The 26,461-nt window shown below is 50.8% G+C and overlaps 1 protein-coding gene across 1 annotated transcript in view; it reads right to left on the bottom strand.

Moving 5' to 3' along the window:
• Nucleotides 1–25,965, bottom strand: part of LOC142244978 (unconventional myosin-X-like) — a 110,458-nt gene extending 84,493 nt beyond the window's left edge. The window contains exon 1 of the mRNA XM_075317133.1: nucleotides 25,526–25,965. Within this exon, the coding sequence (XP_075173248.1) occupies nucleotides 25,526–25,546 (21 nt within the window). The 5' untranslated portion in view covers nucleotides 25,547–25,965. The remainder of the gene's footprint in view (nucleotides 1–25,525) is intronic.
• Between the last annotated feature and the right edge of the window lie 496 nt (nucleotides 25,966–26,461).

The raw sequence follows: 26,461 nt of genomic DNA, 5'->3' as shown, positions 1-26,461 counted from the left end.
CTGGCTGCTCTGGGACCCCCAGTAAATAGCCCAGGCTTGTCCGCAGCAGGGGTCTTCTGGCTGCTCTGGGACCCCCAGTAAATAGCCCAGGCTTGTCCGCAGCAGGGTCTTCTGGCTGCTCTGGGACCCCCAGTAAATAGCCCAGGCTTGTCCACAGCAGGGGAGGCTTGTGGTATTCAGAGATGCTGCAAACAGGTACATAGACAGGACCAGTGGGAATTTTGGGGGGAGGAGAAAGCTCATAACCCCCTGTATAAACTCTGTATAACCCCGCTCTGTTGAATTTACAGCTACATATGATTTGATTCAAATCTGACCTCATCTGGCTCGATGGCTGGACCATATATAACAAGCCCCCAATTCACCTTTTGTGCCTCTCCTATTTCCTCACACTAAGTGTCGCGGGCGGAGGAGGGGACGCCGCACTCTCCCACTGCTCGGGTCCGGCTGCCGCTGCTGCTGCGGCCTGCTGCTGCTCGGTGGCTCGAGCGATGGGCCGGATCCCGGGGACTCTAGCGGCGCTCCTCGCCCGTGAGTGAAAGGGAATTGGTAGTTGGGATTGTTTATTGTCCGTGACGCTACCCACGGTTGTGGTGATTAGGTGGACACCACCGCTGCTCTGGCTGGGGATCCTGGGAGTGGTGGTATGGAGCAGCTAGTTGTTGATTGACCCCTCCGTGGGTAGGGGTTGGTGATCCCGGGGCCCAGTGATGGGATTGGGATGGTGGACAGGCGGGTTATGGGGCCTGTGGAGGTGCAGGGGCGCAGAGGCAGCGCTGTGCCGCACGGCACGGAGGTACTCACTCAGCCAGTAAACACGACACAGTTCTCGGTAAACAAACGGCTGGTTGGACGGGTCCCTCGGACGGTTGCGGTGCTGATGTTCCCTGCAGTTGACTGTGACGGTCTCTTCCCTGCACCTATGTGTAGTCTGTTGGTAGCGATAAATTCCCACCGGTAACCCGCTCCCCAGCCTGGATATGGGTCGGAGGAGCCCCACTCTTGCCCGCAGGCGCTGGCCCTGGGAAACTGGTGCCTTGGTGGTGGCGGTGTCTCCCCTTAACGGTCGGACTGTTGGACTGTTGCCTTCAATCGGGACTTGGTTGTTGGGAGACAATCGTCCCCTTCACTGACGGATTTGGCAAATTATGGCGACTCCTAGCCTTGCCGGGATCCGAAAGGCCCCTGCCCTGGTGCTGATTGTTCTTTGTATACCGCTCCGGTACCGCCGGGTCACCACCCGTCCACGGTCCTTTCGGCAACCTCCGAGCAATCTCTCCTGCAGACGGTCACCGCCGTCTGCCAACCTTTCTGTCTCAGTCCGGGGCACACACCCGGACCAACTTCAGGCTTCTTGCTGTCACTTTCTACTTCCACCCTGTCACTTGCTCCTTTTCCACTTCCTTCTACTCTCAACTCTACCACTCATCTCATCTGCCTGGTTTTCCCGCCTCCAGGACTATGTACTCCTCGGTGGGCGGAGCCAACCGCCTGGCCCACCCCCTGGTGTGAACACCAGCCCCTGGAGGAAGGCAACAAGGATTTTAGTTTTGACCTCGGTGTACCTGCAGGTAATGTGGGGTGCATGTGGTGTTGTGACCTGTGACCCCTGGCTTGCCCAGGGCGTCACACGCCCATCGCCCCTCACATCTGACAGATGCTGCACTTATTACACTTCTTATTAATAGTGTCGGATCCGCAGGAAGAAGCCAAGCTCCAAGGAGGAAGAGTCTGATCAGAGATTGCTCTTCTGGGTGCTGTGGGACCCCCAGTAAATAGCCCAGGCTTGTCCGCAGCAGGGGAGGCTTGTGGTATTCAGAGATGCTGCAAACAGGTACATAGACAGGACCAGTGGGAATTTTGGGGGAGGAGAAAGCTCATAACCCCCTGTATAAACTCTGTATAACCCCGCTCTGTTGAATTTACAGCTACATATGATTTGATTCAAATCTGACCTCATCTGGCTCGATGGCTGGACCATATAACAACATAACAAGCCCCCAATTCACCTTTTGTGCCTCCCCTATTTCCTCATAGACTGTAGCTTATGAGCAGGGCCCTCACTCCTCCTGGTATCTTAATTTTGTTTTTTGTAATGTCTCAAATTGTCTGTACATGTCCCCTCTGAATTGTAAAGCGCTGCGGAATATGTTGGTGCTATAGAAATAAAACTTTTTTAATTATTATGTCGTGGGCGGAGAAGGACGCCGCTGTGCTGCGCTCGCTAACGCTCGGGTCCGGCGCTGCTGCGATGGCTGCTCTGTGGCTCGAGCGGTGGGCCGGATCCGGGGGCTCGAGCGGCGCTCCTCGCCCGTGAGCGAAAGGGGGTAGTTTGGTTTGGGGATTTGGTCCGTGACGCCACCCACGGTTCGTGGTGATAATGGGCACCACCGCTGCTGGCGACGGGGATCCCGGGAGCGATGGCAGGGAGCAGCTGGGATGTTGTTTCCCCCCTCCGTGGGTAGGGGTCGGTGGTCCCGGGGCCCGGTGAGGTGACGGGAGGCAGGGTTGGCAAGGTGCAGGGTCGCCTGGACTGCGCAGCGCGGTGCCGGACAGCACGGTGGTACTCACTCAGCCACAAATGTACGCAAGTCTCTGGTAAACCAAACGGCTGGATGGATGGGTCCCGCAGCCGGCTGCTGTGACTTCTCCCGGACGGTTGGTGGTGGCTGCCTTTCCCTGCACCTTTGTGTATGTTCGGTCCCGATGGATTCCCACCAGTAACCCGCTCCCCAGCGTGTATATGTGCCGGAGGAGCCCTTTTGCCCGCAGGCTCTGGCCCTTGGAACTCTAGTTGTGGCGGTAGCTGTATTTCCTTTTGCTGGTCGGACGGTTGCCTTCAAATCGGGTCTTGGCTGTTCGGAAACCCCTGGGGTTCCGGTCACTAACGGATTTGACCTCTAATGGCGGCTCCAAGCCTGGTCGGGGTCCACAGGCCCTGCCTGTGTGTGTGTCGCGGGCGGAGGAGGGGACGCTGCGCTCTCCCACTGCTCGGGTCCGGCCGCTGGTGCTGCTGCTCGGTGGTGGCTCGAGCGGCACTCCTCGCCCGTGAGTGAAAAGGGGATTGATTGTGGGGATTTATTGTCCGTGACGCCACCCACGGTTGTGGTGATAATGGTGACACCACCGCTGCTCTGGACGGGGATCCCGGGAGCGGTGACAGGGAGCAGCTTTGTTGTTATTTCTCCCCTCCGTGGGTAGGGGGTTGGTTGTTCCGGGGCCCGGTGATGGGGTAGGGATGGATGATGGCAGGCGGGTTACAGGGCCTGGTGAGGTGCAGGGTCGCGGAGGCAGCGCTGTGCCGCACGGCACGGTGGTACTCATTCAGCCCAATGATGAAGACACAGTTCTCGGTAAAACACTCGGCTGGATGGACGGGTCCCACAGACGGCTGCGGTGTTGTTTCTCCCGGCAGGTTGATGGTGACTGCCTTTCCCTGCACCTATGTACGGTTGATGGTTCCGATGGGTTCCCACCGGTAACCCGCTCACCAGCTTGGATGTGGGCTGGAGGAGCCCTTTTTGCCCGCAGGCTCTGGCCCTGAGAAACGGTTGCCTTGGCGGTGGCGGTGTCTCCCTCTTCTGGTTGAACTGTTGCCTTCTGTCGGGACTTGGCTGTTTGGAAACCCAGGAGGTCTCCTTCACTAACGGATTTGGCAAATTCACGGCGACTCCTAGCCTTGCCGGGGTCCGTAAGCCCCTGCCAGATGGTGCTGACTTCTCTTCGTGTACCGGTCCGGTACCGCCGGGCCACCGCCCGTCCACGGTCCTTACGGTAACTCTGATAGGCATCTCCTGCAGACGGTCACCACCGTCTGCCAACCTTGCTGTACCGCCCGGGCCACACACCCGGACGCTGTCAGTTAGTTGGTCCACTACTACACTTTCCTCCTTCCACTTTCACTGTCCAAACTAGACTAAACTGTCTTCTTTTCCCGCCTCCAGGACTGTGAACTCCTCGGTGGGCGGGACCAACCGCCTGGCCCACCCCACTGGTGTGAACATCAGCCCCTGGAGGAAGGCAACAAGGGTTTTGTGTCTGACTTCGGTGTGCCTGCTGGGAGTGTGGGGTGTGTAGGTGTTGTGCTCTGTGGCCCCTGGCTTCACTTCGCTCCCCGGTTCGGTACCGGCGGACCACCGCCCGTCCCCGGTCCTACGGTTCCGCGTTGATCTGCCTCTCCTGCAGACGGCCACCACCGTCTGCCAACCTTGCTCTTAGTGCCCGGGCCACACACCCGGACACGGTCAGTTTGCTCCTCCACTTCTACTTCACTCTTCACTCCTCTCTCACTTCTCACTCACTACCCTGACTTCCTTCTCCCGCCTCCAGGTCTGTGAACTCCTCAGTGGGTGGGGCCAACTGCCTGGCTCCACCCCACCTGGTGTGGACATCAGCCCCTGGAGGGAGGCAACAAGGATTTTGTGTCTGGCTGATGTGCCTGTCTCAGGGTGGGGGTGTATATTTTAGTACCTGTGACGACCTGGCTAGTCCAGGGCGCCACATTTATATTATCTGGCAACAACTACAACATATGTAATAATGGTTTCATAGGTGATATCCTACTTCTCGCTCCTGTCCCACCAGGACAAGGTGCTGCCAATCCGCCCTTTCCTGTGACCCCATTCTTACCTCTTTATTTATTCATTAGCTAAAGTGGAATGTCGCAGGCGGAGCGGCCGCGCTCGCTACGCTCGGGTCCGTGGCTGCTGTTCGGTGGCTCGAGCGGTGGGCCAGACCCAGGGACTCGAGCAGCGCTCCTCGCCCACGAGTGAAAAAGGGGTGGTTTGTTTTGGGAGATAGTTCGTGACGCCACCCACGGGTCGTGGTGATAAAGGGCACCACCGCTGCTGGTGACGGGGATCCCGGGAGCGATGGTAGGCAGCAGCTAGGATGTTGGCCCCACCGTGGGTAGGGGTTGGTGATCCCGGGGCCCGGTGGCGGTACGGGGAGGCAGGGTAGCTTGGGTGCAGGGTCAGCGCGGCGCGGTGCCGGATGGCACTGTGGTACTCACTCAGGCACAAATTCACAGAGTCTCTGGTAAACCAAACGGCTGGATGGACGGGTCCCGCAGCCGGCTGCACGGGTCCCGCAGCCGGCTGCAGTGTCTTTGCTCTCCCCGGACAGGTTGATGGTGGCTGTCTTTCCCTGCACCTGTGTAGAATGTGTTGACTCCGATGGTTTCCCAACGGTAGTCCGCTCCCCGGCGTGTATGTACCGGAGGAGCCCGTTTTGCCCGCAGGCGCTGGCCCTTGGATCTCTAGCCTATGGCGGTGGCTGTGTATCCTCACAGTGTGGACTGTTGCCTTCTGTCGGGTCTTGGGTGTTAGGAAACCCCTGGGGTTACGGTCACTCTCGGATTTGACCGTTGTCTGCGGCTCCAAGTCTAGTCGGGGTCCGATGGCCCTGCCTTTGTGCTGATGCAAATCTGCTCCCCGGCTCGGTACCGGCGGGCCACCACCTCCTGCAGATGGCCACCACCGTCTGCCGACCTTGCTGATAGTGCCTGGGCTCCAACCCAGACACCAACAGTTTGTCTGCTCACTTTCAACTCTCAAACGAATCTGTCACTTTTCCCGCCTCCAGACCTGTGAACTCCTCGGTGGGTGGGGCCAACTGCCTGGCTCCGCCCCACCTGGTGTGGACATCAGACCCTGGAGGGAGGCAACAAGGGTTTTGTTTGACTGATGTAAACTATCCAGGGGAGGGTGTGTATGTGATGTTATGTCTGTGACTACCTGGCTAGTCCAGGGCGTCACAGGAACAATTGAATTATAATGGTTACAAATAAACCCTTGGTATGAGGTCATGCTTCAGTCTTGTATTTTATGCTGCCCCCCATTTTTAATAAACCCCCTAAAAAACATAATACGGGAGTAGCACAATTGTGAGGTCAGACTACACATGCTTTGTTTGTAGTCTGTAACCATGGAGATAAATTAGGTCCGCATAGAAACTGTATACACTGAATGGTAGGGTCATGGTGCTTACATGGCCATACCACACGACTTCCATTTCTATACATGTACGGACTGGCTGAGGGAAAAATGACCTCGAAGGATGGACTGGATACAATTGCATCAAACTTGAAGCAGTAACAAGTATTGGTCTGTATAGGTCAGTGCCTCAAGTAATTTAAAAAAAAAAAAATATTCACCGACAGCAAGTGATGACTAAAATAAGTAGGGAATTAAAACCTAAAAAGTAGAATAGAAAGTTGCAGAATTCAGTTCTTTTGAATAGGCAAAATAAATAAATCCTCAATATAAAAATATTTTGCACAGCTCCTCCTGGGCGAGCGTGGATCCAACCTGTGATTAGCAGATGGATGGCCGCGTCCTTTCCACCCGCTCCGCTTTCAGAAGTTATTGAACATGGCTGCGTTCGTGCAGTTAGAACAATAGCGTCTGCAGCGGCTCTCGGGGGGACGAGGTTAATTCAGTTGTCTGCGTGGTGTATTCAGGAGCGCTGCAGTCAGCACCTGTACACACTATCCTGCAAGATCCAAAGGGAACTGGGCGTCTACAGCCAAAATGATGGCTATTCTGTAAAATGAGACACTAAATTTCAACAGGTTAAACTCACATGACTATATAAATCTCCATAATCTCATATTGCTATATCTATTGATCATAATATTAACCTTCTAACTGTCCGGGATTCCGCAGGACTGTCCCAATCTCATGGCTTAGTCCTGCTGTCCCAGCAGTCAGGGATTTTGTCCCGGCTTTCTGTCATCTCCTCCCTGGCTCTGTAGCTCCTCGTTCTCTGGGGCTGGGCCAGCATCTCTGCACGTAGCTTCTCCTCATGGGCGGAGCTGGCATCTCTCCACATAGTTCCAGCTCCTCAGGGAGCAGGGCTGGCATTCTACGTAGTTGCAGCTCCTCAGGGAGCAGGTCTGGCATCTTTTTGTGTGTAGCTTCTCTTCCTCGGGAGCAGGGTCGGCATCCCTCTACGTAGCTTCAGCTCCTCAAGGGGCATGGCTGGCATCTCTCTGCATGTAGCTTCTCCTCCTTGGGGGCAAGGCCAGCATCTCTGCACATAGCACATCAGGGGTGGGGCCAGCATCTCTCTGCACAGAGCCCCTCCTCAGGAGCAGGACGGTCAGCTCACTGATGTGCATAAACAAAAATTAATTCTCCTATTCTCTTGTCCCCACAGGACTCAGTCGTGAATTTCTTTTCTGTAGGCAGCATCTCTACCACTGAGCCACTGCGCAAGCTGAAAGATTGGAAGATTTGGTATACTTGACCTGCACTGCAGGCAGGGAACCTAGAAGCAGATTATACAGGTAAATAGAGCTACATCTGTACATACCAGTGTATTTCTATGATGCCCTTCACACTTACATGTTTCCAGCACACGTATTGCACGTATGGCATCTGTAGGACACTGACCAAAATTAAATGCATGAAGGAAATTAAAGATTTTTACGCAGTAAACAGTGAGATAAGTTAGACTTCCAGCTATTTAGCCAAATAAATAAATGGGGGGGGGGGGGGGGGACAACATGGGGTCCCTCTACTAATTTTGATAACCAACAAAAGGTAAAGCAGACAGCTGCAGACTTATCAAGCAGGGAAGGTTCATGGTGATGGATCCCTTCCCAGCCTAAAAATGCTCTAATTCTAGCGCTTTACCCAGTTCTTCCCAATTGCCACCGCATTAGGGCAATCGGGGTAATACAGTTAGCGTTGTTTCGGAATGCGCAGGGGCCTTTAGGGAATGCACAGCGTGGACCTCTAGTCTGTGCAAGAACTGAGCGGGTCAGGAAGTAGTAGTTTTATGTCTCACCTTATTTTAGATCATATTCTACATGTGCATGTCTGTGCGCGTAACAGGATAACCGGACAATCCTTGATTTGGGTCTACGCTCTGCAATCCCTGGCGCATTCTGAATGTCACGCCCTGTCATCGCCCGTCCGACATCTGTCCCTGCCAGGGTAGAAAGAAATGGCAAATGGCTGTGGCTAGGGCAGATAAAATTTGCGGTGACGCGATCATAATTTGTCCATTTTTTTTTTATTCCTCAAAAGTTGGGAGGTCTGTTAACCTATCAAGTGTCCATAGCATAGCACCCAGTGATCCCCACCAAAGGCTGTGGTCAAGGCCCCTGACTAGACTTCAACTTACTACATTTGCCGCACATGTAAGGCAGATGTGTGGATTGCATAAATGGCACCAGCACCTGCAGTGCCATCTGTGTTATACAGCCGGCACCAGTCATAGATGCTGCCGTTAGAGGTTGGAAATAGCGGAGGTGTCACTTCTAACATCCATCGACCTACCCACAACATGATCGCGGGGTGCCAAAGACAGTCATGGAGAAGGGGGGGAACCGTGTGTCTGCTGTGTTTGTATATCTGCAGTCTGTGCCTTAACCTGATCTTGGGTGGAGGTCGGCTGATCCTGACAATTTCAGCAGGATCAGTCACACTTCTGATTTGTATGGGGGCCTCCTCAACTATGTGTCAGCGCCTTCTTCTCCTCTGAATCGAGCTGCATGTTTGAGGGGATTTGAGGGAACTAATTGAGTTGTAGGGTTGAAGTTCATCTTGTGTATAGGCCTTGTTTCCCATAGCAACCAATCAGAGCTCAGCTTTCATGTCTTACAATGCTCTTGAAACATGACAGCCGTGCTGTGATTGGTTGCTATGGGCAACAAGGCCTCAGTGACTGTGTAAAGCAAAGATCATGAGGGCACTTTATTTTTTTTTTTTTTGTTTTTCCTCCCCTAGATTCACCAGTCATCCCAATGAAAAACACTACATCCAGCCCTTTCACTGGCCAGAAATGGCTGATAACAGGGACCACTAGGCTGGTTTCACACTACGTCTTTTTAACATCCGTTGAAAACGTTTTTTTAGCGGAAGTACGGATCCAGTGCAAATGCGTTTTCATTTCAATGCATTTGCAATGGACTCGCGTCCACCTGCGTTCACCTGCGTTTGCGTGCGTTATAGTGCGGATCCGGTGACTTGCAGTTTTTTAACATGTTTCAAAAACGCTACTTGTAGCGTTTTTGAGCTGCGTCAAAATACTGCAAGTCACCGGATCCGCACTATAACGCACGCAAACGCAGGTGAACGCTGGCGTGCTGATAGACAGGATCCTGCTTTTGTACTGAGCATGCCCAGAAAGTACTGAGCATGCCCAGAACCAGTCTCGCGTGATCTGTCTCTCTCTCCTCCTCCCTCCCTCACCCTCTCTCTCTCTCTGTCTTTCCCCCTTCCTCTCTCCCCCACCTGAGAGCTGCGGACACTCGTAACCAAGGTAAATATCGCGTAACCACTTCTCTTAGTTACCCGATGTTTACGTTGGTTACGCGTGCAGACAGCCCTGCTCCTAGCAGCTGCAGACACTCGTAACCAAGATAAATATCGGGTATCCAAGGCCGATGTTTACCTTGGTTACCAGCGTCTGCAGCTGTCAGAAGCCTCCTCCCAGTCTAGTTCCCCTCACTCCCGATCACATGACTCCAATGCCCGCCCCTAAACATCCAGTGCAGGATCCTGCAAAATAACATGCGTTTGCATACGTTATTTGCTGTAAAAGCAGGATCCGTACTTCCGCTAAAATAACGTTTTCAGCGGATGTTAAAAAGACGTAGTGTGAAACCAGCCTAACAGTATTGCCTCTTTAAATGAGCCAATATGGCCGCCATCCTATTAACAGAAGGCTATATAAACGATTGTAAAAGGATATTTGTTTGTTTTTTCCCCTTTGAGAAACTTTCCCTTCCTGGTTGGATAGCTGAGGCCTGAGCGGACAATGGGTGGCATTCAGCTGGTGACACATTACCCGCACTGCGAGGGCATCACACTGCTTGTGTTTGTGACGCAGACAATGAATCAGTTTATGGATTTATGGTGATGACTTGGGTTTGGGTTTCTTTTGCAAATAATTTCTTCCTTGAGTGAACCGCGAGAATCGTTTTAGTCACGGTGAAGAAAGCTTCATATGTGGAATATAGAGGCAGCGGCGTTCAGCAGCCGCCATACCCGAGGCAGCGGCATTCAGCAGCCGCCATACCCGAGGCAGCGGCATTCAGCAGCCGCCATACCCGAGGCAGCGGCATTCAGCAGCCGCCATACCCGAGGCAGCGGCATTCAGCAGCCGCCATACCCGAGGCAGCGGCATTCAGCAGCCGCCATACCCGAGGCAGCGGCATTCAGCAGCCGCCATACCCGAGGCAGCGGCATTCAGCAACCGCCATACCCGAGGCAGCGGCATTCAGCAGCCGCCATACCCGAGGCAGCGGCATTCAGCAGCCGCCATACCCGAGGCAGCGGCATTCAGCAGCCGCCATACCCGAGGCAGCGGCATTCAGCAGCCGCCATACCCGAGGCAGCGGCATTCAGCAGCCGCCATACCCGAGGCAGCGGCATTCAGCAGCCGCCATACCCGAGGCAGCGGCATTCAGCAGCCGCCATACCCGAGGCAGCGGCATTCAGCAGCCGCCATACCCGAGGCAGCGGCATTCAGCAGCCGCCATACCCGAGGCAGCGGCATTCAGCAGCCGCCATACCCGAGGCAGCGGCATTCAGCAGCCGCCATACCCGAGGCAGCGGCATTCAGCAGCCGCCATACCCGAGGCAGCGGCATTCAGCAGCCGCCATACACGAGGCAGCGGCATTCAGCAGCCGCCATACACGAGGCAGCGGCATTCAGCAGCCGCCATTCCCGAGGCAGCGGCATTCAGCAGCCGCCATACACGAGGCAGCGGCATTCAGCAGCCGCCATACCCGAGGCAGCGGCATTCAGCAGCCGCCATACCCGAGGCAGCGGCATTCAGCAGCCGCCATACACGAGGCAGCGGCATTCAGCAGCCGCCATGCACGAGGCAGCGGCATTCAGCAGCCGCCATACACGAGGCAGCGGCATTCAGCAGCCGCCATACACGAGGCAGCGGCATTCAGCAGCCGCCATACACGAGGCAGCGGCATTCAGCAGCCGCCATACACGAGGCAGCGGCATTCAGCAGCCGCCATACACGAGGCAGCGGCATTCAGCAGCCGCCATACACGAGGCAGCGGCATTCAGCAGCCGCCATACACGAGGCAGCGGCATTCAGCAGCCGCCATACACGAGGCAGCGGCATTCAGCAGCCGCCATACACGAGGCAGCGGCATTCAGCAGCCGCCATACACGAGGCAGCGGCATTCAGCAGCCGCCATACACGAGGCAGCGGCATTCAGCAGCCGCCATACACGAGGCAGCGGCATTCAGCAGCCGCCATACACGAGGCAGCGGCATTCAGCAGCCGCCATTACACGAGGCAGCGGCATTCAGCAGCCGCCATACACGAGGCAGCGGCATTCAGCAGCCGCCATACACGAGGCAGCGGCATTCAGCAGCCGCCATACACGAGGCAGCGGCATTCAGCAGCCGCCATACACGAGGCAGCGGCATTCAGCAGCCGCCATACACGAGGCAGCGGCATTCAGCAGCCGCCATACACGAGGCAGCGGCATTCAGCAGCCGCCATACACGAGGCAGCGGCATTCAGCAGCCGCCATACACGAGGCAGCGGCATTCAGCAGCCGCCATATATCCTATAGAATGTAAGCCCACAAGGGCAGGGCCCTCTTCCCTCTGTCTATTGTAACTTGTATATGTATTCTGTATGTAACCCCCTTCTCATGTACAGCACCATGGAATCAATGGTGCTCTACAAATAATAGTATACAAGACGCAGCGGCATTCATCAGCCATTAATCACATGACCAACGTCAGCCACATCTAACCCTCAATACGCCACATTCTATAATGGAAAGTTCTGCAGATTTCTGATATATTTTTGTATATCAATTCCTCACTATGTTCAGATCTCTGCTTGTGTGGCGCCCTGGACTAGCTAGGTCGTCACAGGTACTACAACACAACACCCCCACCCAGAGATAGGCACATGAGTCAGACACAAATCCTTGTTGCCTCCCTCCAGGGGCTGATGTCCACACCGGGTGGGGTAGAGCCAGGCGGTTGGCCCCACCCACTGAGGAGTTCACAGTCCTGGAGGCGGGAAAAGGAAGTCAGTTGAGATCTGAGTAGGAGTCAGGAGAGGAGTGAAGTGGTAGTAGAGGAGCAAACTGACTGTGTCCGGGTACGTGGCCCGGGCACCAAGAGCAAGGTTGGCAGACGGTGGTGGCCGTCTGCAGGAGAGGCAGATCAACGTGAAACCGTAGGACTGGGGACGGGCGGTGGCCCGCCGGTACCGAACTGGGGAGCGAAGTGAAGCCAGCACAAACCGGCAGGGCCTGCGGACCCCGACCAGGCTTGGAGTCGCCGTTAAATAGGTCAAATCCGTTAGTGACCGGAACCCCAGGGGTTTCCAAACAGTCAAGACCCGATAGAAGGCAACCGTCCAACCAGCACTAGGGAAATACAGCTACCGCCACAGCTAGAGTTCCCAGGGCCAGAGCCTGCGGGCAAAAGGGCTCCTCTGTCGCATATCCACACTGGGGAGCGGGTTACCGGTGGGAAGCCATCGGAACCGAAGATACACAAAAGGTGCAGGGAAAGGCAGCCACCACCAACCGTCCGGGAGAAACCACAGCAGCCGGCTGCGGGACCCGTCCATCCAGCCGTTTGTTTTACCAGAGACTTGCATCCATTTGTGGCTGAGTGAGTACTACCGTGCTGTCCGGCACCGCGCTGCGCAGTCCATGCGCCCCTGCACCTTGCCAACCCTGCCTCCCAGTCACCTCACCGGGCCCAGGGACCACCGACCCCTACCCACGGAGGGGGAAACAACATCCCAGCTGCTCCCTGCCATCGCTCCCGGGATCCCCGTCAACAGCAGCGGTGGTGTATAACCTCACCACAACCCGTGGGTGGCGTCACGGACCAAATCCCCAAACCAAACTACTCCCCTTTCACTCACGGGCGAGGAGCGCAGCTCGAGTCCCCGGATCCGGCCCGACACTCGAGCCACCGAGCAGCAGCAGCGCCGGACCAGAGCGTGGTGAGCGCAGCGCCCTCCCCGCCCGCGACACTTGCTGTCAGGAAACTGAGTAATTGTTTAAATCTAGGACCCTGAAATATCTGCTCGGACCGTCTACTTCTCACAACAGATGGGTTATTAATATTGACTTTAGTCTGGACAATATCCTAAAAGCACAAATTACTCTTCTGTACCAATGGTTGGCTCCAATATATAAGCGCAGGTAAATATATATGTCTGGAGTCCGGGCAGATTATTCAGAGAGGATCGTCTAGACTGGGAGCCTGTCTATAAGGCTGTTCAGGATTTGGCAATGGCTGACAATTCAATTATACAATTCCAGGAGGAGTAACCGTATGCGCACAACACCATTCCCAAAGATGAGGGGAGGGGGGGGGATACAAGTATTGTCTAAAAAAGCTCCTTCCACCTCCATCTGATTTTTACTGAGGGTGACAATGAGGAGCCAGGAGGGTGCTCTGATTGTGTATTACCGAATTTCTACTGCCAAAATCATTACACCACAGCTGGCGTTTTGCAGCTAATAATCATGCCCCAATTTCGGAGTAAAAGGTGGCGGTCATGTTGGCATGTTTTCCTATTTTGGGCACTATTGGCTGCAGGATACCAATAATTAGGGTGTCTTACAAGAATAAGGGCCACGTCTATTTTGAAATACGCTGACTTGAATAAAAAAAATAAATAAATATATATATATATATATATATATATATATATATATATATATATATATATATATATATATATATATATATATATATATATATATATATATATATATATATATATATATATATATATTTTTTTTTTTTTTTTTTTTTTTGCGCAAAATTAGCGACCCTTGAGTTGAGCACGCCAGCCTCCGGATGTATACATTCCAGGCTGTGACTTGTAGAAGTGTTTGGAAATACCAGATCTCATTGCAACATGAAAGTATTCAGGATGTCAACAATCTGCCTTTCAACATGAACTGCTTCCTTTACAAAGGGAGGGACCGACGGATCAGGTCCATGTGTCTCCCCAGTGTCCTGACCCTACTGATGTCCTAATAAGTAATCGCCCCCCTCCCTTACCTTACATTTCCTTCCACTGACTCAGCAATGGCCTCTCCTGCTATGTCTGCATTCCTGGAAAACTTCATGCAGCATCATGGGTTAAGCGCCTGAGCATCCCATGAGCTGCAGTCTGCTAATATTCAGGATGGACATTGCATTTGTGGATGCACTTATTTTTAGAACAGTTGGTCAATGCTCAACACGGAAGTGATGGTGGTCCTTGATGGATTAGACACAAAACTACCATAGTAGTAAAAAAAAAAAACCAAAAAAAAAAAACAAACCATACAGATAGGGAATTTAGATTGGCAACACTGTCCCCATTGGGGCTTACAATGTATGTAAAGCGCTGTGGAATTAATAGCGCTGTATAAGTGAATAAATTAATGATAATAATAATAATATGCAAGGGTCTAGGGTCTAGGAAAGCTGGATAGGAGTTCCTTTAGCAATTGTCACCCATCTTTCCATAGAAGTCCAATTCAACTTTCCCAGACAACTGCATGACAAAAGCAATTAAATCCCGTCTCCTATCCTATATTGTTGAGTAGATTTGTCAGGGACCTGTATAATAAAACAGATATGACTGACAGTACATGTCGCAGGCGGGGAGGAGGGTGTCAGCACACTACGCTCACCCCCTTCTGCTCGGGTCCGGCGGCCGCTGCTCAGTGGTGGCTCGAGCTGTGGGCCGGATCCCGGGGGTTCTCGAGGGGCACTCCTCGCCCGTGAGTGAAAGGGATTGGTTGGGTGTGGGGATTGTTTATTGTCCGTGACGCCACCCACGGTTGTGGTGATTTCACCACCGCTGCTCAATGCGGGGGTCCCGGGGATGGTGATGCGGAGCAGCCAGGTGTTGTGTTGCCCCTCCGTGGGTAGGGGTTGGTGATCCCGGGGCCCGGTGATGGTTTGGGAGGCGCAGGGCCTGGTGGGCGCAGGGACGCGGGGGCAGCGCTGTGCCTTGCGGAACTGTGGTACTCACTCAGCCTGAGACGTTGACACAGTTTTACGGTAAACCAAACGGCTGGTAAGACGGTCCCACGGACGGCTGCACTTGCTCTCCCGGTAGGTGACGGTGATGTCCCTTTTCCTAGCACCTTGGTGTTCTTGTTGGTTGCGATGGGTCCCCACCGGTAACCCGCTCCCCGGCTTCAAGCTGGACCGGGGGAGCTCTACTCTTTGCCCGCAGGCGCTGGCCCTAAGAATCTGGTGCCTTGGCGGTGCCGGTGTCTCTTCTACACTGGCTGGGCTGTTGCCTTCAATCGGGACTTGGTTGTTGGGGGATCTACGTCCCCTTCACTGACGGATTCGGCAAATTATGGCGACTCCTAGCCTTGCCGGGGTCCGAAAGGCCCCTGCCCTGGTGCTGACTGTCCTTCGGAACACTGCTCCAGACCGCCGGGCACACAGCCTACGGGGTCCTTCCAGGAACTTCCAAACGGTCCCCCCTCCAGACAGTCACCGCCGTTGCTGACCTTGCTGACCTGTCCTGCACACAGCTGGACTACTTCAGGCTTTTACACGCTCTTTCTGTTCTGTCACCACTCTTGCTTTCCTCCTTTACTACTCTTCTTCCTTCACTTTCACTTAGCTGTTTACTTTAGCCCTGTCTGGGCTACTCCTCCACTCCTTCCACTTCCTCCTCCCTGACTAGACTGCCTGGTACTTCCCGCCTCCAACCGCCTGGCCCACCCCCTGGTGTGAATCATCAGCCTCTGGAGGAAGGCAACAAGGATTTTTGGTTAGCTTAGATGTTCCTACCTGGGATGTAGGGTGTGGTGGTGTGTGACCTGTGTCCCCTGGCTTGCCCAGGGCGACACATACAGATTCTAGAACGGCTGTGACCAATGGTGTAACTAGAGTTCAATGGGCTCTGGTGCAAAATTTGGACCTGGTCCCCACCCCGTCCCCCTCGGGGTACAGGATAATTATGCTGACACTTGGCTGTTAACCTCAGCACCCAGCTTTGCCATACTCTGATATCCCAATATAATATACGATATTATAATGCACCCCCCATAGGCCTCCATATATTATAATGCACCCCCCATAGGCCTCCATATATTATAATGCACCCCCCCATAGTCCTCCATATCATATAATGCATCGCACGGTGACCCAAACCTTTTCAGACTCCTGATTAATCTAGATAGACCAACCCACGCAAAGTTTACAAAGCTGGGTAGAATCTTTTGAGAATTTGGTATGTTTTAAAGCTTCAGCAAGGGTTATCATCCAAGTTTACCCAACATTGCAAATAAATGGGAGACAAGGAAACATCGACGTCTAACTAAAAAGACCCATACAATCTGGGACTGGGAAAGCTGGGTGGAATCTGTGGTCTGCATCACAGATTTTACAAGGGTTGTGTCACAATCCATCATAGATTCACCCCTCAGAGGAAGCTATAAGCGAAACGCGTATTAAGGATGCTACTTTTGGCTACCATGCCGCTCTATCTTGACTTTTTTTTTTTGCCATTTTTTAGTTTTGTTCAATAAAGATTTTCTATTTTTAATACTTTGGCTATTACGCCTACATTTATATTTTTTTTTAGTACCTGTAGTAATGATGCAGAGTTTCCAAGACTACAACCACCATCATCCCCCAGCCACATCACAATCTGGTCTAATCCAAAAATAGTGACAGATTTATATTCTGCCTATGTCGAATATGGAGGAGTTTTTGAATAACCACAATAACAAATTTTTGGTGGTTTGTACGGAGAGGTGCGTGGGCCGATAACACGGGGGAGGCCACAAAAGCAGGACCAGACACATAACGCAGCGGCGTCCATCATTCCAAACACAAAATGAATAAAATATGAGTCTGATCTACTAATGGAAGAGAAAGGCTGTGGGGGGAGGGGAGCAGAGATGGGAAAATAAGGGGGGATATTCCCAGGGAGGCCTGGTACAATAGAGAAAAGGTAAAGCCTGGTGGGAAGAAAGGCAATGTGACATCATTAACTCTTACTGCATAAGAATATACCGCAATATACCAACAACGTGGAATATCAGAGGGAGTTATTAAAAGGGAAATGTCGCTTTTTAATGATTGTTGTACGTATACCCTCTCTCACTTGTAAAGCGCCATGGAATAAATGGCGCTATAATAATAAATAATTTTTCACATTTGGTGGGCTATGATGACGTTTTCAAAACGGCAGTGATTGATGCTGGCTCCAGTCGCTGCCCTTAGGCCTCTTTCGAGATAGAGTCGCTAATACACGTACGTCAAGGAGGAAAAAAAAAAAAAAAAAAAAAAAAAAAGATCCAGAGCTAGATCCGTTTTTTTCTTCTAAATTCGACGGATTGGGACTGATGGCAAAAAACTGATGTGTGAAAGGGGCCTTAGAGGTGAGTGCGGAGCAGAGTCCACACCATACACCTCATCCAGGTACATCACAGCTCCAGAGGGTTTTTAAAGGGATTGTCCAGGACTTAGATATTGATGACCTACCTTTAGAATGGGTAATTAAAAATCAGATCAGTGGGGGTCTATTGCCTGGAACATCCACTAATTTTCTCTAAGCAAGTCCCGAAACACCACATCAATGGCCGTTCTCAGGCACTGTATCCGATATTGATGACATGTCCCAAGCTAAATTTTCTTGAAAGTCTACATTTCACGTAAAGAAAAAAAATTCTTCTGTCTCACAGCTCAAACCGTTCTCCAGGATAGACCACAACAAACAGCTCCTTAGATCTCAGCTTCCAAGGGGCACTTAAAAGTGATGCAAGGGTAAAGTGGGATATTAGGGTTAGGTCTTTTCCTCCTTGACTCTTTAAGCGGAGTAGCATTTTAGGTATTGACTGTATATCAGCAGGGGCGGACATATCATTGGTGCAACCAATGGCCAGGAGGCCCATTTCTATCCAGAAATCAGGTGGAATTGTGATTTTATTTTTTTTTGGAGCTCTTGAAATGCAAAGGGTCCATATATTATTCTTGTACAGGGCCCATATATTGTTCTTGCACAGGGGCCCATATACTGTTCTTGCACAGGGGCCCATATACTGTTCTTGCACAGGGGCCCATATACTGTTCTTGCACAGGGGCCCATATACTGTTCTTGCACAGGGGCCCATATACTGTTCTTGCACAGGGGCCCATATACTGTTCTTGCACAGGGGCCCATATACTGTTCTTGCACAGGGGCCCATATATTGTTCTTGCACAGGGGCCCATATATTGTTCTTGCACAGGGGCCCCTCCTGTCTGTGTCCGCCAGTGCAGAGCAGATTCACTTCTGTACTTTGTGTTAGGAAGTGTCACAATACAACAGTCAGATCTCCTGTCACCGGCCCCTCGCTGCACAGCCGGACCTCTCACATCCTACTTTTGTATGTTCAACAATACCCGAGACGTCTGGGTCCATTATCACAGCATTTATTTATATCGAAGGTCAATGCATTATTTCCACTGAAGGATGGACCAGCCGCGGGGAGCACAGGGCTGCGCGGTACCCCAGCCTCGGGGAGCACAGGGCTGCGCGGTACCCCAGCCCTCGGGGTGCACAGGGCTGCGCTGTACCCCAGCCCTCGTGGTGCACAGGGCTGCGCGGTACCCCAGCCCCTGGGAGCACAGGGCTGCGCGGTACCCCAGCCTGCTAAATGGCTTCAATATCATAATGGGCTGAATAATGACTTAGGCTTAGAGCCAATCTGCTCAGATCAGATCTGCGGTGGATGCAAAAGTTGTGTCCCGACTAATGCAGGTGTTCGGCGCACTGTCAGAAACAGACAGAAGAGGCCCCTGTGCAAGACCAGTATATGGGCCCCTTCCAGTGAAATAGCACCTCATAATGCACAATTTCAACTGTTTTGGAGGTGGATGTGGCCCATTAACCTCTTGGGCCCCTGTGCACAGATTGCAGCAGTATGTCTGCCCCTGGTTTGGAGTCACATGATTTGCAGGGAATTGCGACTGAGATAAGAAAGTCGCAAAAAGTTGGACCCAGCTGGAAATTATTGCACCTTGCCTGTTATGGTACTTTGCGGAGGTGACAATGCACCGCCATCCACCAATGGTACACACCGGACTTTCACAACAAGTCACATCAAATCATGCCGATTTACAGCGTTGGATTATGCAAAAAATACCAATGAATTTGAATTCTAGATTTGTGGATTTTCTTGCAGATCTCTAGCACAATCCGCAACTAGAGTTGAGCGAGTTCCTAACTATTTGTCCTCGCTATACTGATAACGATACTGGCTAATACTTGCGTGTTCATTCCGAATAGCGTATGCAATGCAAGTCAATGGGGAAAAACGTGCAAAGTAACAAGTAACCCGAATTCTGCACTATTCACTACTCACACGTATAGTGCGGCATTCCGGTTACTCGTTCCTTTGCGAGTATTCCCCAATGACTTGCATTGCACACTCTATTCGGAATGAATCCGCGAGTATTAGACAGTGCTCGTTATGAGTATAGGGAGTGTGAATAGTTAGATACTCGCTCAACTCTATTCGCAACATCTTGGATTTTATTGGGATATAAACTCCCCCAAACAAAAAGTCGATGGGAAAAATTTTCCACAAATTCGCAATCAACAGAAAAATCCGCACCGCCTGGAAATTCCAATCCAGAAATCTTTACCAACTCGTGGGTAAAAGTTTCTAAAAAAATCCCCATCACTTCTCTCGTACGCGGCTTCCGATTCTCCCGTCCGTGTGTGTATTTAACCCTTTGTGGTCCTCTCACCGCCCATCATAAATAATTAGAAGCTCTGGCGGAGATTATTCACGACCAGCAGATTATTTTTTTTCTTCTCCCCTGGGACGTGATTTTTGTGACTCACACGGTGGCAGCTGGTCACCCCAGGAACGCGACTGCATATTTGCCGCAGACCAGGTTGGGATAATTGGCAGCAAATCAACGACCAGCATCACCTAATGACAACCAGAAATATCAGCCGGGACCGAAATAGCAGGAGGAATGGCCGCCTGTAATAATACATGCAATCCACACGGCTCACTGTAATCCCTTCATTGCCCCGGGGGATGGAATTTGCTTCTCTTCCGACCAGATCCGTGTCATTATTACTTGCTAAATCGGGGACTATAGACTTATGAGACGCTACTGTATTAACCCTGCGAGTGCCTGACACCGTAGTAATGCAGCCGAGCGCTCGCTGCCATGTTAATTGGGAAATGTACAGAAGCGAGGACAACCCCCAAAGAGAAGGTTCCGATATCATCCTTTGCAACACCCGATAATGCAAATAAAGTGTCATTTATAGCCAGGGGCCAGTGTGCCCACCGGGTCATCAGTGCCCAGGTGCAATGTCAACCTCCACGATCCCTTAGGCCATGTGCACACGCTGCAGAATTTTTTTTGCACCAGATCTGCACGCTGAAGCAAAAAAAAAAAAAAACCCTCGGCAAAAATCGGATGTGGTTTTGGCATAATTTTGGTGCGGTTTTGATTCTTAATGGCCAAAAAAAAAGTAAGTCAATAAATTGAAGTCAGTGGGTGAAAAAAAAAACAAAAAAAAAACCACACGCTGCAAAACCGGACCAATAATTGACATGCTGCAGATATTTTCTGCATCAAAATCTGCACCAAAACCGCATGGGAAAAAAAAAAACAAACAAAAAAAAAAAAAAAACCCATGTGCACAGAAAATCTAAAATCCCATAGACTTGGCTGGCTTTAGGAGAGGCATGCAGATTTTTAAATAATAATAATAATAGTAATATTATTATTATTATTATTATTAATAAAAAATAAAAAAAAAAAAAGAAAAAAAAATTGCAGCGTGTGCACAGAGCCTTATAGTTAGTGGTTAGGTGCCAGATCCAGGAATATTTGGCAGGATCAGACAAGCGCTCATGGGCTCCATCAAGCACCAAAATGATCAGATCTTATTAGGAAAGTGCGATTTTCGACAACTTTCCTTACTAATTAATCCCAGCGTGAGATCATTGCTCCCAATATCATCAAGGCCTTGGGCTCATCGATTCGGATGCCGCAGCCATCAGGCTAGACAATGATCTCACCATGAAAAGTTTTGATATTCTGAAGCCGCAGATTAATGATACATTGACGACACCATTTGTACAGCAGATGAGGCTTCGGCCCTGCGGTCAGTGACTGCCAATGGTTGTGTAATACTGCACTAACTGGACCATGTCCATCACTGGGTGGAGATTGTATTTCAAACAGTGACCCCCTAGTGGAACTTCAGAGAAAAACACTCCAGGAACTAAAATGCTTCCAGATTAGAGCATAACTTTTGAGTATGTGATAAAATAATAATGGCTGTTTGTCTCTCAAAAATAATAATCTTTATTTCTATAGCACCAACATATTCTGCAGTGCTTTACAATTCTAAGGTTCATATACACGCAAGTAATTAATAATATTTATTCACTTATACAGCGCTATTAATTCCACAGCTCTTTACAAACCTGATCATTACTGTCCCCATTGGGTTCACAATCTAGAGTCCCTATCTGTATGTCTTTGGAGTGTGGGAGGAAACCGGAGAACCCAGAGGAAACACACGCAAACACGGGGAGAACATACAATAATTAGCGCAAAAATAAAGACAACCCTGCTCGTAAGAGCTTACAATCTACAATGTTGCTGGGGATGTAAGGGGGGGGGGGGGGTGACAAGGTGTTTGTTTACAATGACAATCCAGCCATCTCAAAAAAATGGGGGATAGATAAAGGCTGCATGAACCAGTCAGCCAATCTTTAAGATGCTTTTGGATGCGGTGGAGTTTGACGTGGGGTTATGGTCTGAGAAGTCGTGGAGGGACTATGTGAATTGAATTTGATGAGGGAGTGTGATAGATCAACCTAAAAAGATGTGTTTTTAGGGAGCGTCTGAAGCTAAGTTGTGGTTCATCCTAGTTTCTTGGGGGGGGTAGAGCATTCCAGAGGATTGGTGCGGCTCAGGAGAAGTCTTGGATCTGGGAGTGGGAGGTTCGGATTAGTGTGTATGTTAATTGAAAGTTGTTTGCGGAGCGTAGAGAACGGGTAGGGTGATAGACCGAGAAGAGGGTGGAGATGTCGGATGGCCTTAAAAAAAAAAAAAAAAAAAAAATTCTATTGGCACCAACTATTTAGTGAGCTTTTGCACTAATAGATATGGAATATCATATTATCTACCATTAAACTCCTCCAAAAAAACCCAAATTAAATATAAAGCAGACTGCTCCTAAAAAGATTTATTTGGCTACTTTAGAGAAAACCAAGGGACCTGAAGGACGTTGGAGAAACTTGTGGACGTCACGCGAGCTCTTCAAGGATCGAGACCCTTGTGTTTGAATTTCATGTCTTCCCCTACTCCAAAGCTGTAACAATGGGTTTCCAGAACACGGTCTATATCCGATCAGAGTGATCAGATGATTGAAGGGGTCATAGCTCACAGCTCTGTACACAATTTAGTGGCTGTGAATGGTGGAACCGTGAGCGAGCTTGGACTACCAAGTGATCGGTGGTGGTTCCGGAGTTAGACTCCACCAATGGATACTGATGACCTCCCAGAAAGATGGGTCATCATTAATGTCTTAAAGGGGTTGACCAAACCTTGACATTGATGGCGTACCCTTAGGATAGGTCATCAGTCTCTGATCAGCCGGGGTCCGACAACCCACACCCCCGCCGATCAGCTGTTCCCGGTACCGGCAGCCCGGAAATGCTCAGTTCTGGAGCTGCTCCGTCTTTTGATAGCAGCCGCGGCCGGGTACTTCACATTCGCCTCCTATGAGAATAGGAGGTGGATGTGCAGTACCAGGCCACCATTAGAAGATAGAGCAGCTCCGGAACTGGGCCTTTCCGGCCTCCTGCCGGCCGGGATCAGGAGCAGCTATCCGGCAGGGTGCGGGGTGTCGGACCCCAGCCGATTGACATTGATGGCGTATCCTTTAGGATAGGTCATCAATGTCAAAGCAGTGGACAACCCCTTTAAATATGTCACCTATAAAAAGGTCTATCGGACCTGGCTGCATCTCCACATGTCCCTAATTTCACACAGAAGAGAACAGGTCTGTAAATAAAGAAAAATCGGCTTGTTTTATTGCATCTAAGTGAGAACTTCACGTGGTTTTGTGTAGTGGCACCATATGGCGGCACACAAAGCGCCTGCTGCCTACAGGATCACACATTACATCATATCATCTAGATGAAAAACCGTCACATAAACCTATCAATCAGCGTGACGCTTCTCCGGATTATAAAAACTTTGCAATTATTTTCAATGGCCGTATCTTTTCTTTACGGTATAAAAGGAAATAAATGAATCAAACACAAACTTTTAGCCGGGGAACAATATGACAGCGGTTATCGCTCATCTAGACCGGAGATGAATGGCGGAGGCATGCGAGGAGCCAGATTTAATTAATGCTCTGCACAGCCCGACAGCGGCTCTGCAAAATGACCAAAGTGGCCACTTTCAGGAGCGAGCATCCAGGTAAAAAAAAAGGGAATAAAGATAGATAGATGAGAAGAAGAAACAATGAAGGACAAGCAGGCATGACGAGAGAACAAAGCCCTCTGTACTGACAGGAGAAGGCAGGCGGCGAGGACTGGAGATGAAGCCCCCATCACCGCACTGCAGAAGAGGAGGCTCAGCCTTTGTGCCAAGGCGGCTTCACCTTCATGCCTTGTAGACCCATTGTGCCACCTAAACCGGTCCTTTCCTGGAAGTGCCTGCCCCTTCCTCACGTCAATATCTTAACCCATGAGGATCATCTGATCTTCAACGTGACAATTGCAGGTTTACTAAGGACACAGCGTCGCCTGCGAGCCAGAAAGAGCCATGGAAATGGGAGCGGTGACATCACCAAGACGGAGGTGATGTCACCGGATCACGTGAGAGGTCTCATTAGTACACTGCCATCACTGTGGAGGAGAATGGGGAGGTTGGACGCTTTGATCTCATTTATAACTGGTGGGGGATGGACACTGTGACATTGTTTGGTGGTCTTATCGAATATTGGGCTACCAGGGATCAGACACAGCCAGAAGATCTAGGACCCCACTTCAGACTTTGTGTTCCAGTAGGGTGCAATGATGTCCATCAAAGAAAGGCAGTAGTGATGAGTAAAGAGATTTGCAGGACCCAGCCACCATATTGGAGGTGGGGGGGGGGGGTGTCTTTGGCCGCCAGTCCAGATCCCCCCCAACAACACCTCTTCTGATTAGTAGGCCTGCTCCAGCTGCCATGTTGGGGGGGGGTCTTTGCCCACTAGTCCACATCCCTTCTGGCACCTCCTCCGATTAGTAGACCTGGTCCAGCTGCCATGTTGAGGGGTCTTTGGCCACCAGTCCAGATCCCTCCCAACACCTCTTCTGATTAGTAGTAGGCCTGGTCCAGCTGCCATGTTGGGGAGGAGGGGTTGCCTTTGGCTGCCAGTCTAGATCACCCCCAGCACCTCTCCTAATAGGTCTTGTCCAGCTGCCATGTTGCTAGGGGGAGTGGTCTTTGGCCACCAGTTCAGATCACCCCGACACCTCTTCTGATTCATAGGCCTGGTGCACCGTCAAGCATGCCAGGCACCGGAGATGCCCTCAGGTAGGTGGAGGATCACAAGGCTCTGGTCTGGCAGCCACGGACTACCAACATGGCATGGACCAACGTCCTGTGACTCTTCTTGCTCTTAAAACAAAGATTTGTTTTACACATGGTGCAAAACACATTTTATAAAAATCTAAAAGAAGTAGAAATGTCCAGGATGGAAAACACTAAAGGGCCACGATGCGGAGCCAAAGCCACGTGACCCATCATGGCCCACTGAGTGGCGTGTAACTGCATGTCCGCCACATTTGTAGCATATGACACATCTGAAGTCAATGGATTTATGACGTGACTCAAACACCACAAAACTCGCATCATAAAAGTAGCCATGTAGATTTATCATCACACGTTTGACTCATTGGCCCCCGATGCCACATCACACCGGTACTAGTCATTGAAGTCGGGGCCGGTGTTGAAGTTGCTGTCTGACATTGTTCTCGGAGTTCCCCTTTAGCTTCTCCATATGCATGTGCCCCGTCAGCATTACACACCTTACCGGCTGTGATGTAAGCGCAGTATTGTGCAGGGCAGGATGCGCTCACTGGTCACACTCACGTTTGCTCAATAGGACTTATTCCGTAACCATCAGTGATGAGGAGGGGTGATCTACATAGCGGAGTCCTGCAATGCAGCTCGCAAAGTAGTGGACGACGTGACCTCTACAGCGTCCTGGGAGGATGATGGGTGTGGTGGTACCCCCTCACGTCGCTCCCAGGACGTCCACACACTTCACTAAGCTACCACCGAGCAAATTTACCACCAACCACCTCCGATTTCTTCTGGTCGCAAATGATGTCTTACAAATGGGACACAAATGTCCAAAATTGAAGCATTTTTTTTTTTAGGAACCACGACCAAAAATCCTGTATCACTAAATTCCCAAAAGCCGTTTGAATGGGGTCAATATCTATGGAGCATATATAGAATATGTGAAGCTGCAGATGTCCCATGTGTGGGGTCCCGCACTTACCTCCATGAAATACTCATCCATTTTCCTGTTATTTCTGCAGCTTTGCTATAATCCAGGGTTCCAGGTTTCACAAAATCCCCAAAAATGCAGCAATATGTAAAAAAAAAACAAAAAAAACCCCCAAATGATCACCGGTACTTGATGGGATGGAGGATACGAGGCCGGTGAGATCCGCTTCGTGGCCGCAGTCCATGTGCCGGTGTCAGTGGGGTTAGGTTAGGATCCAACTCCTGATATTCCAATACAAAGGGCTGGTGCGGGCGAATGGGAGTCCCAGCATCACCGGTGCCCTTTGTTCTCAATTAGAGGGGTTAAATGGGGGCATAAGCAGCAGACGCCGGACCTGCACCCCACCTCTGTGTGCAGGAGCAGCATAGCCTTCAATGGGAGATCCTGCAAGACACACTCACATCTCCCTGTGATCCTGCATTGACCAAGGCTTTAACTGAACTCAGCTGCTCTCAGACAGCTCCTCCTATAGAGGCCAGGCCTCCGAGCAAAGCCCTCCTGCTCTGCTGCTGCGTCTGCCCCATACACTCACAAAGAAACGCTGGGAAAGCCACGGATGCAGCAGAGCTCAGCGCAGAGATGTCATCACTGTTCATGGCCTTACATAGGACTGCCGGGAAGGCTAATGCAATGTTCTAGTGAAATATAATGTAGTTCCAGGAAGTATCTGTATATATTTATGCCCAAAATCACAGCAAAAATGTGCACCAACGAGTTTTTGGTGCTTTTTTTCGGCAGCAACATCTGATCTCTTGGCAGCAAAAAAAAAAAAAAGCTGCGTTTTGACTCATTTTTTGTAGCATTTTTGGTGCCATTTGTCTACAGTTAATGTTTACATAAAGTTAGTTTTATTAACCAAAAAAATTGCAAAAATGCAGCAGATTTTTTGCACTTTCTCATTGCTTTCAATGGTGAAAAAAGCAGCAA

Source organism: Anomaloglossus baeobatrachus, chromosome 7 (assembly GCF_048569485.1).
Source record: "Anomaloglossus baeobatrachus isolate aAnoBae1 chromosome 7, aAnoBae1.hap1, whole genome shotgun sequence".
Taxonomy (NCBI): domain Eukaryota; kingdom Metazoa; phylum Chordata; class Amphibia; order Anura; family Aromobatidae; genus Anomaloglossus; species Anomaloglossus baeobatrachus.
This window is presented reverse-complemented; position numbering and strand designations above follow the sequence as displayed.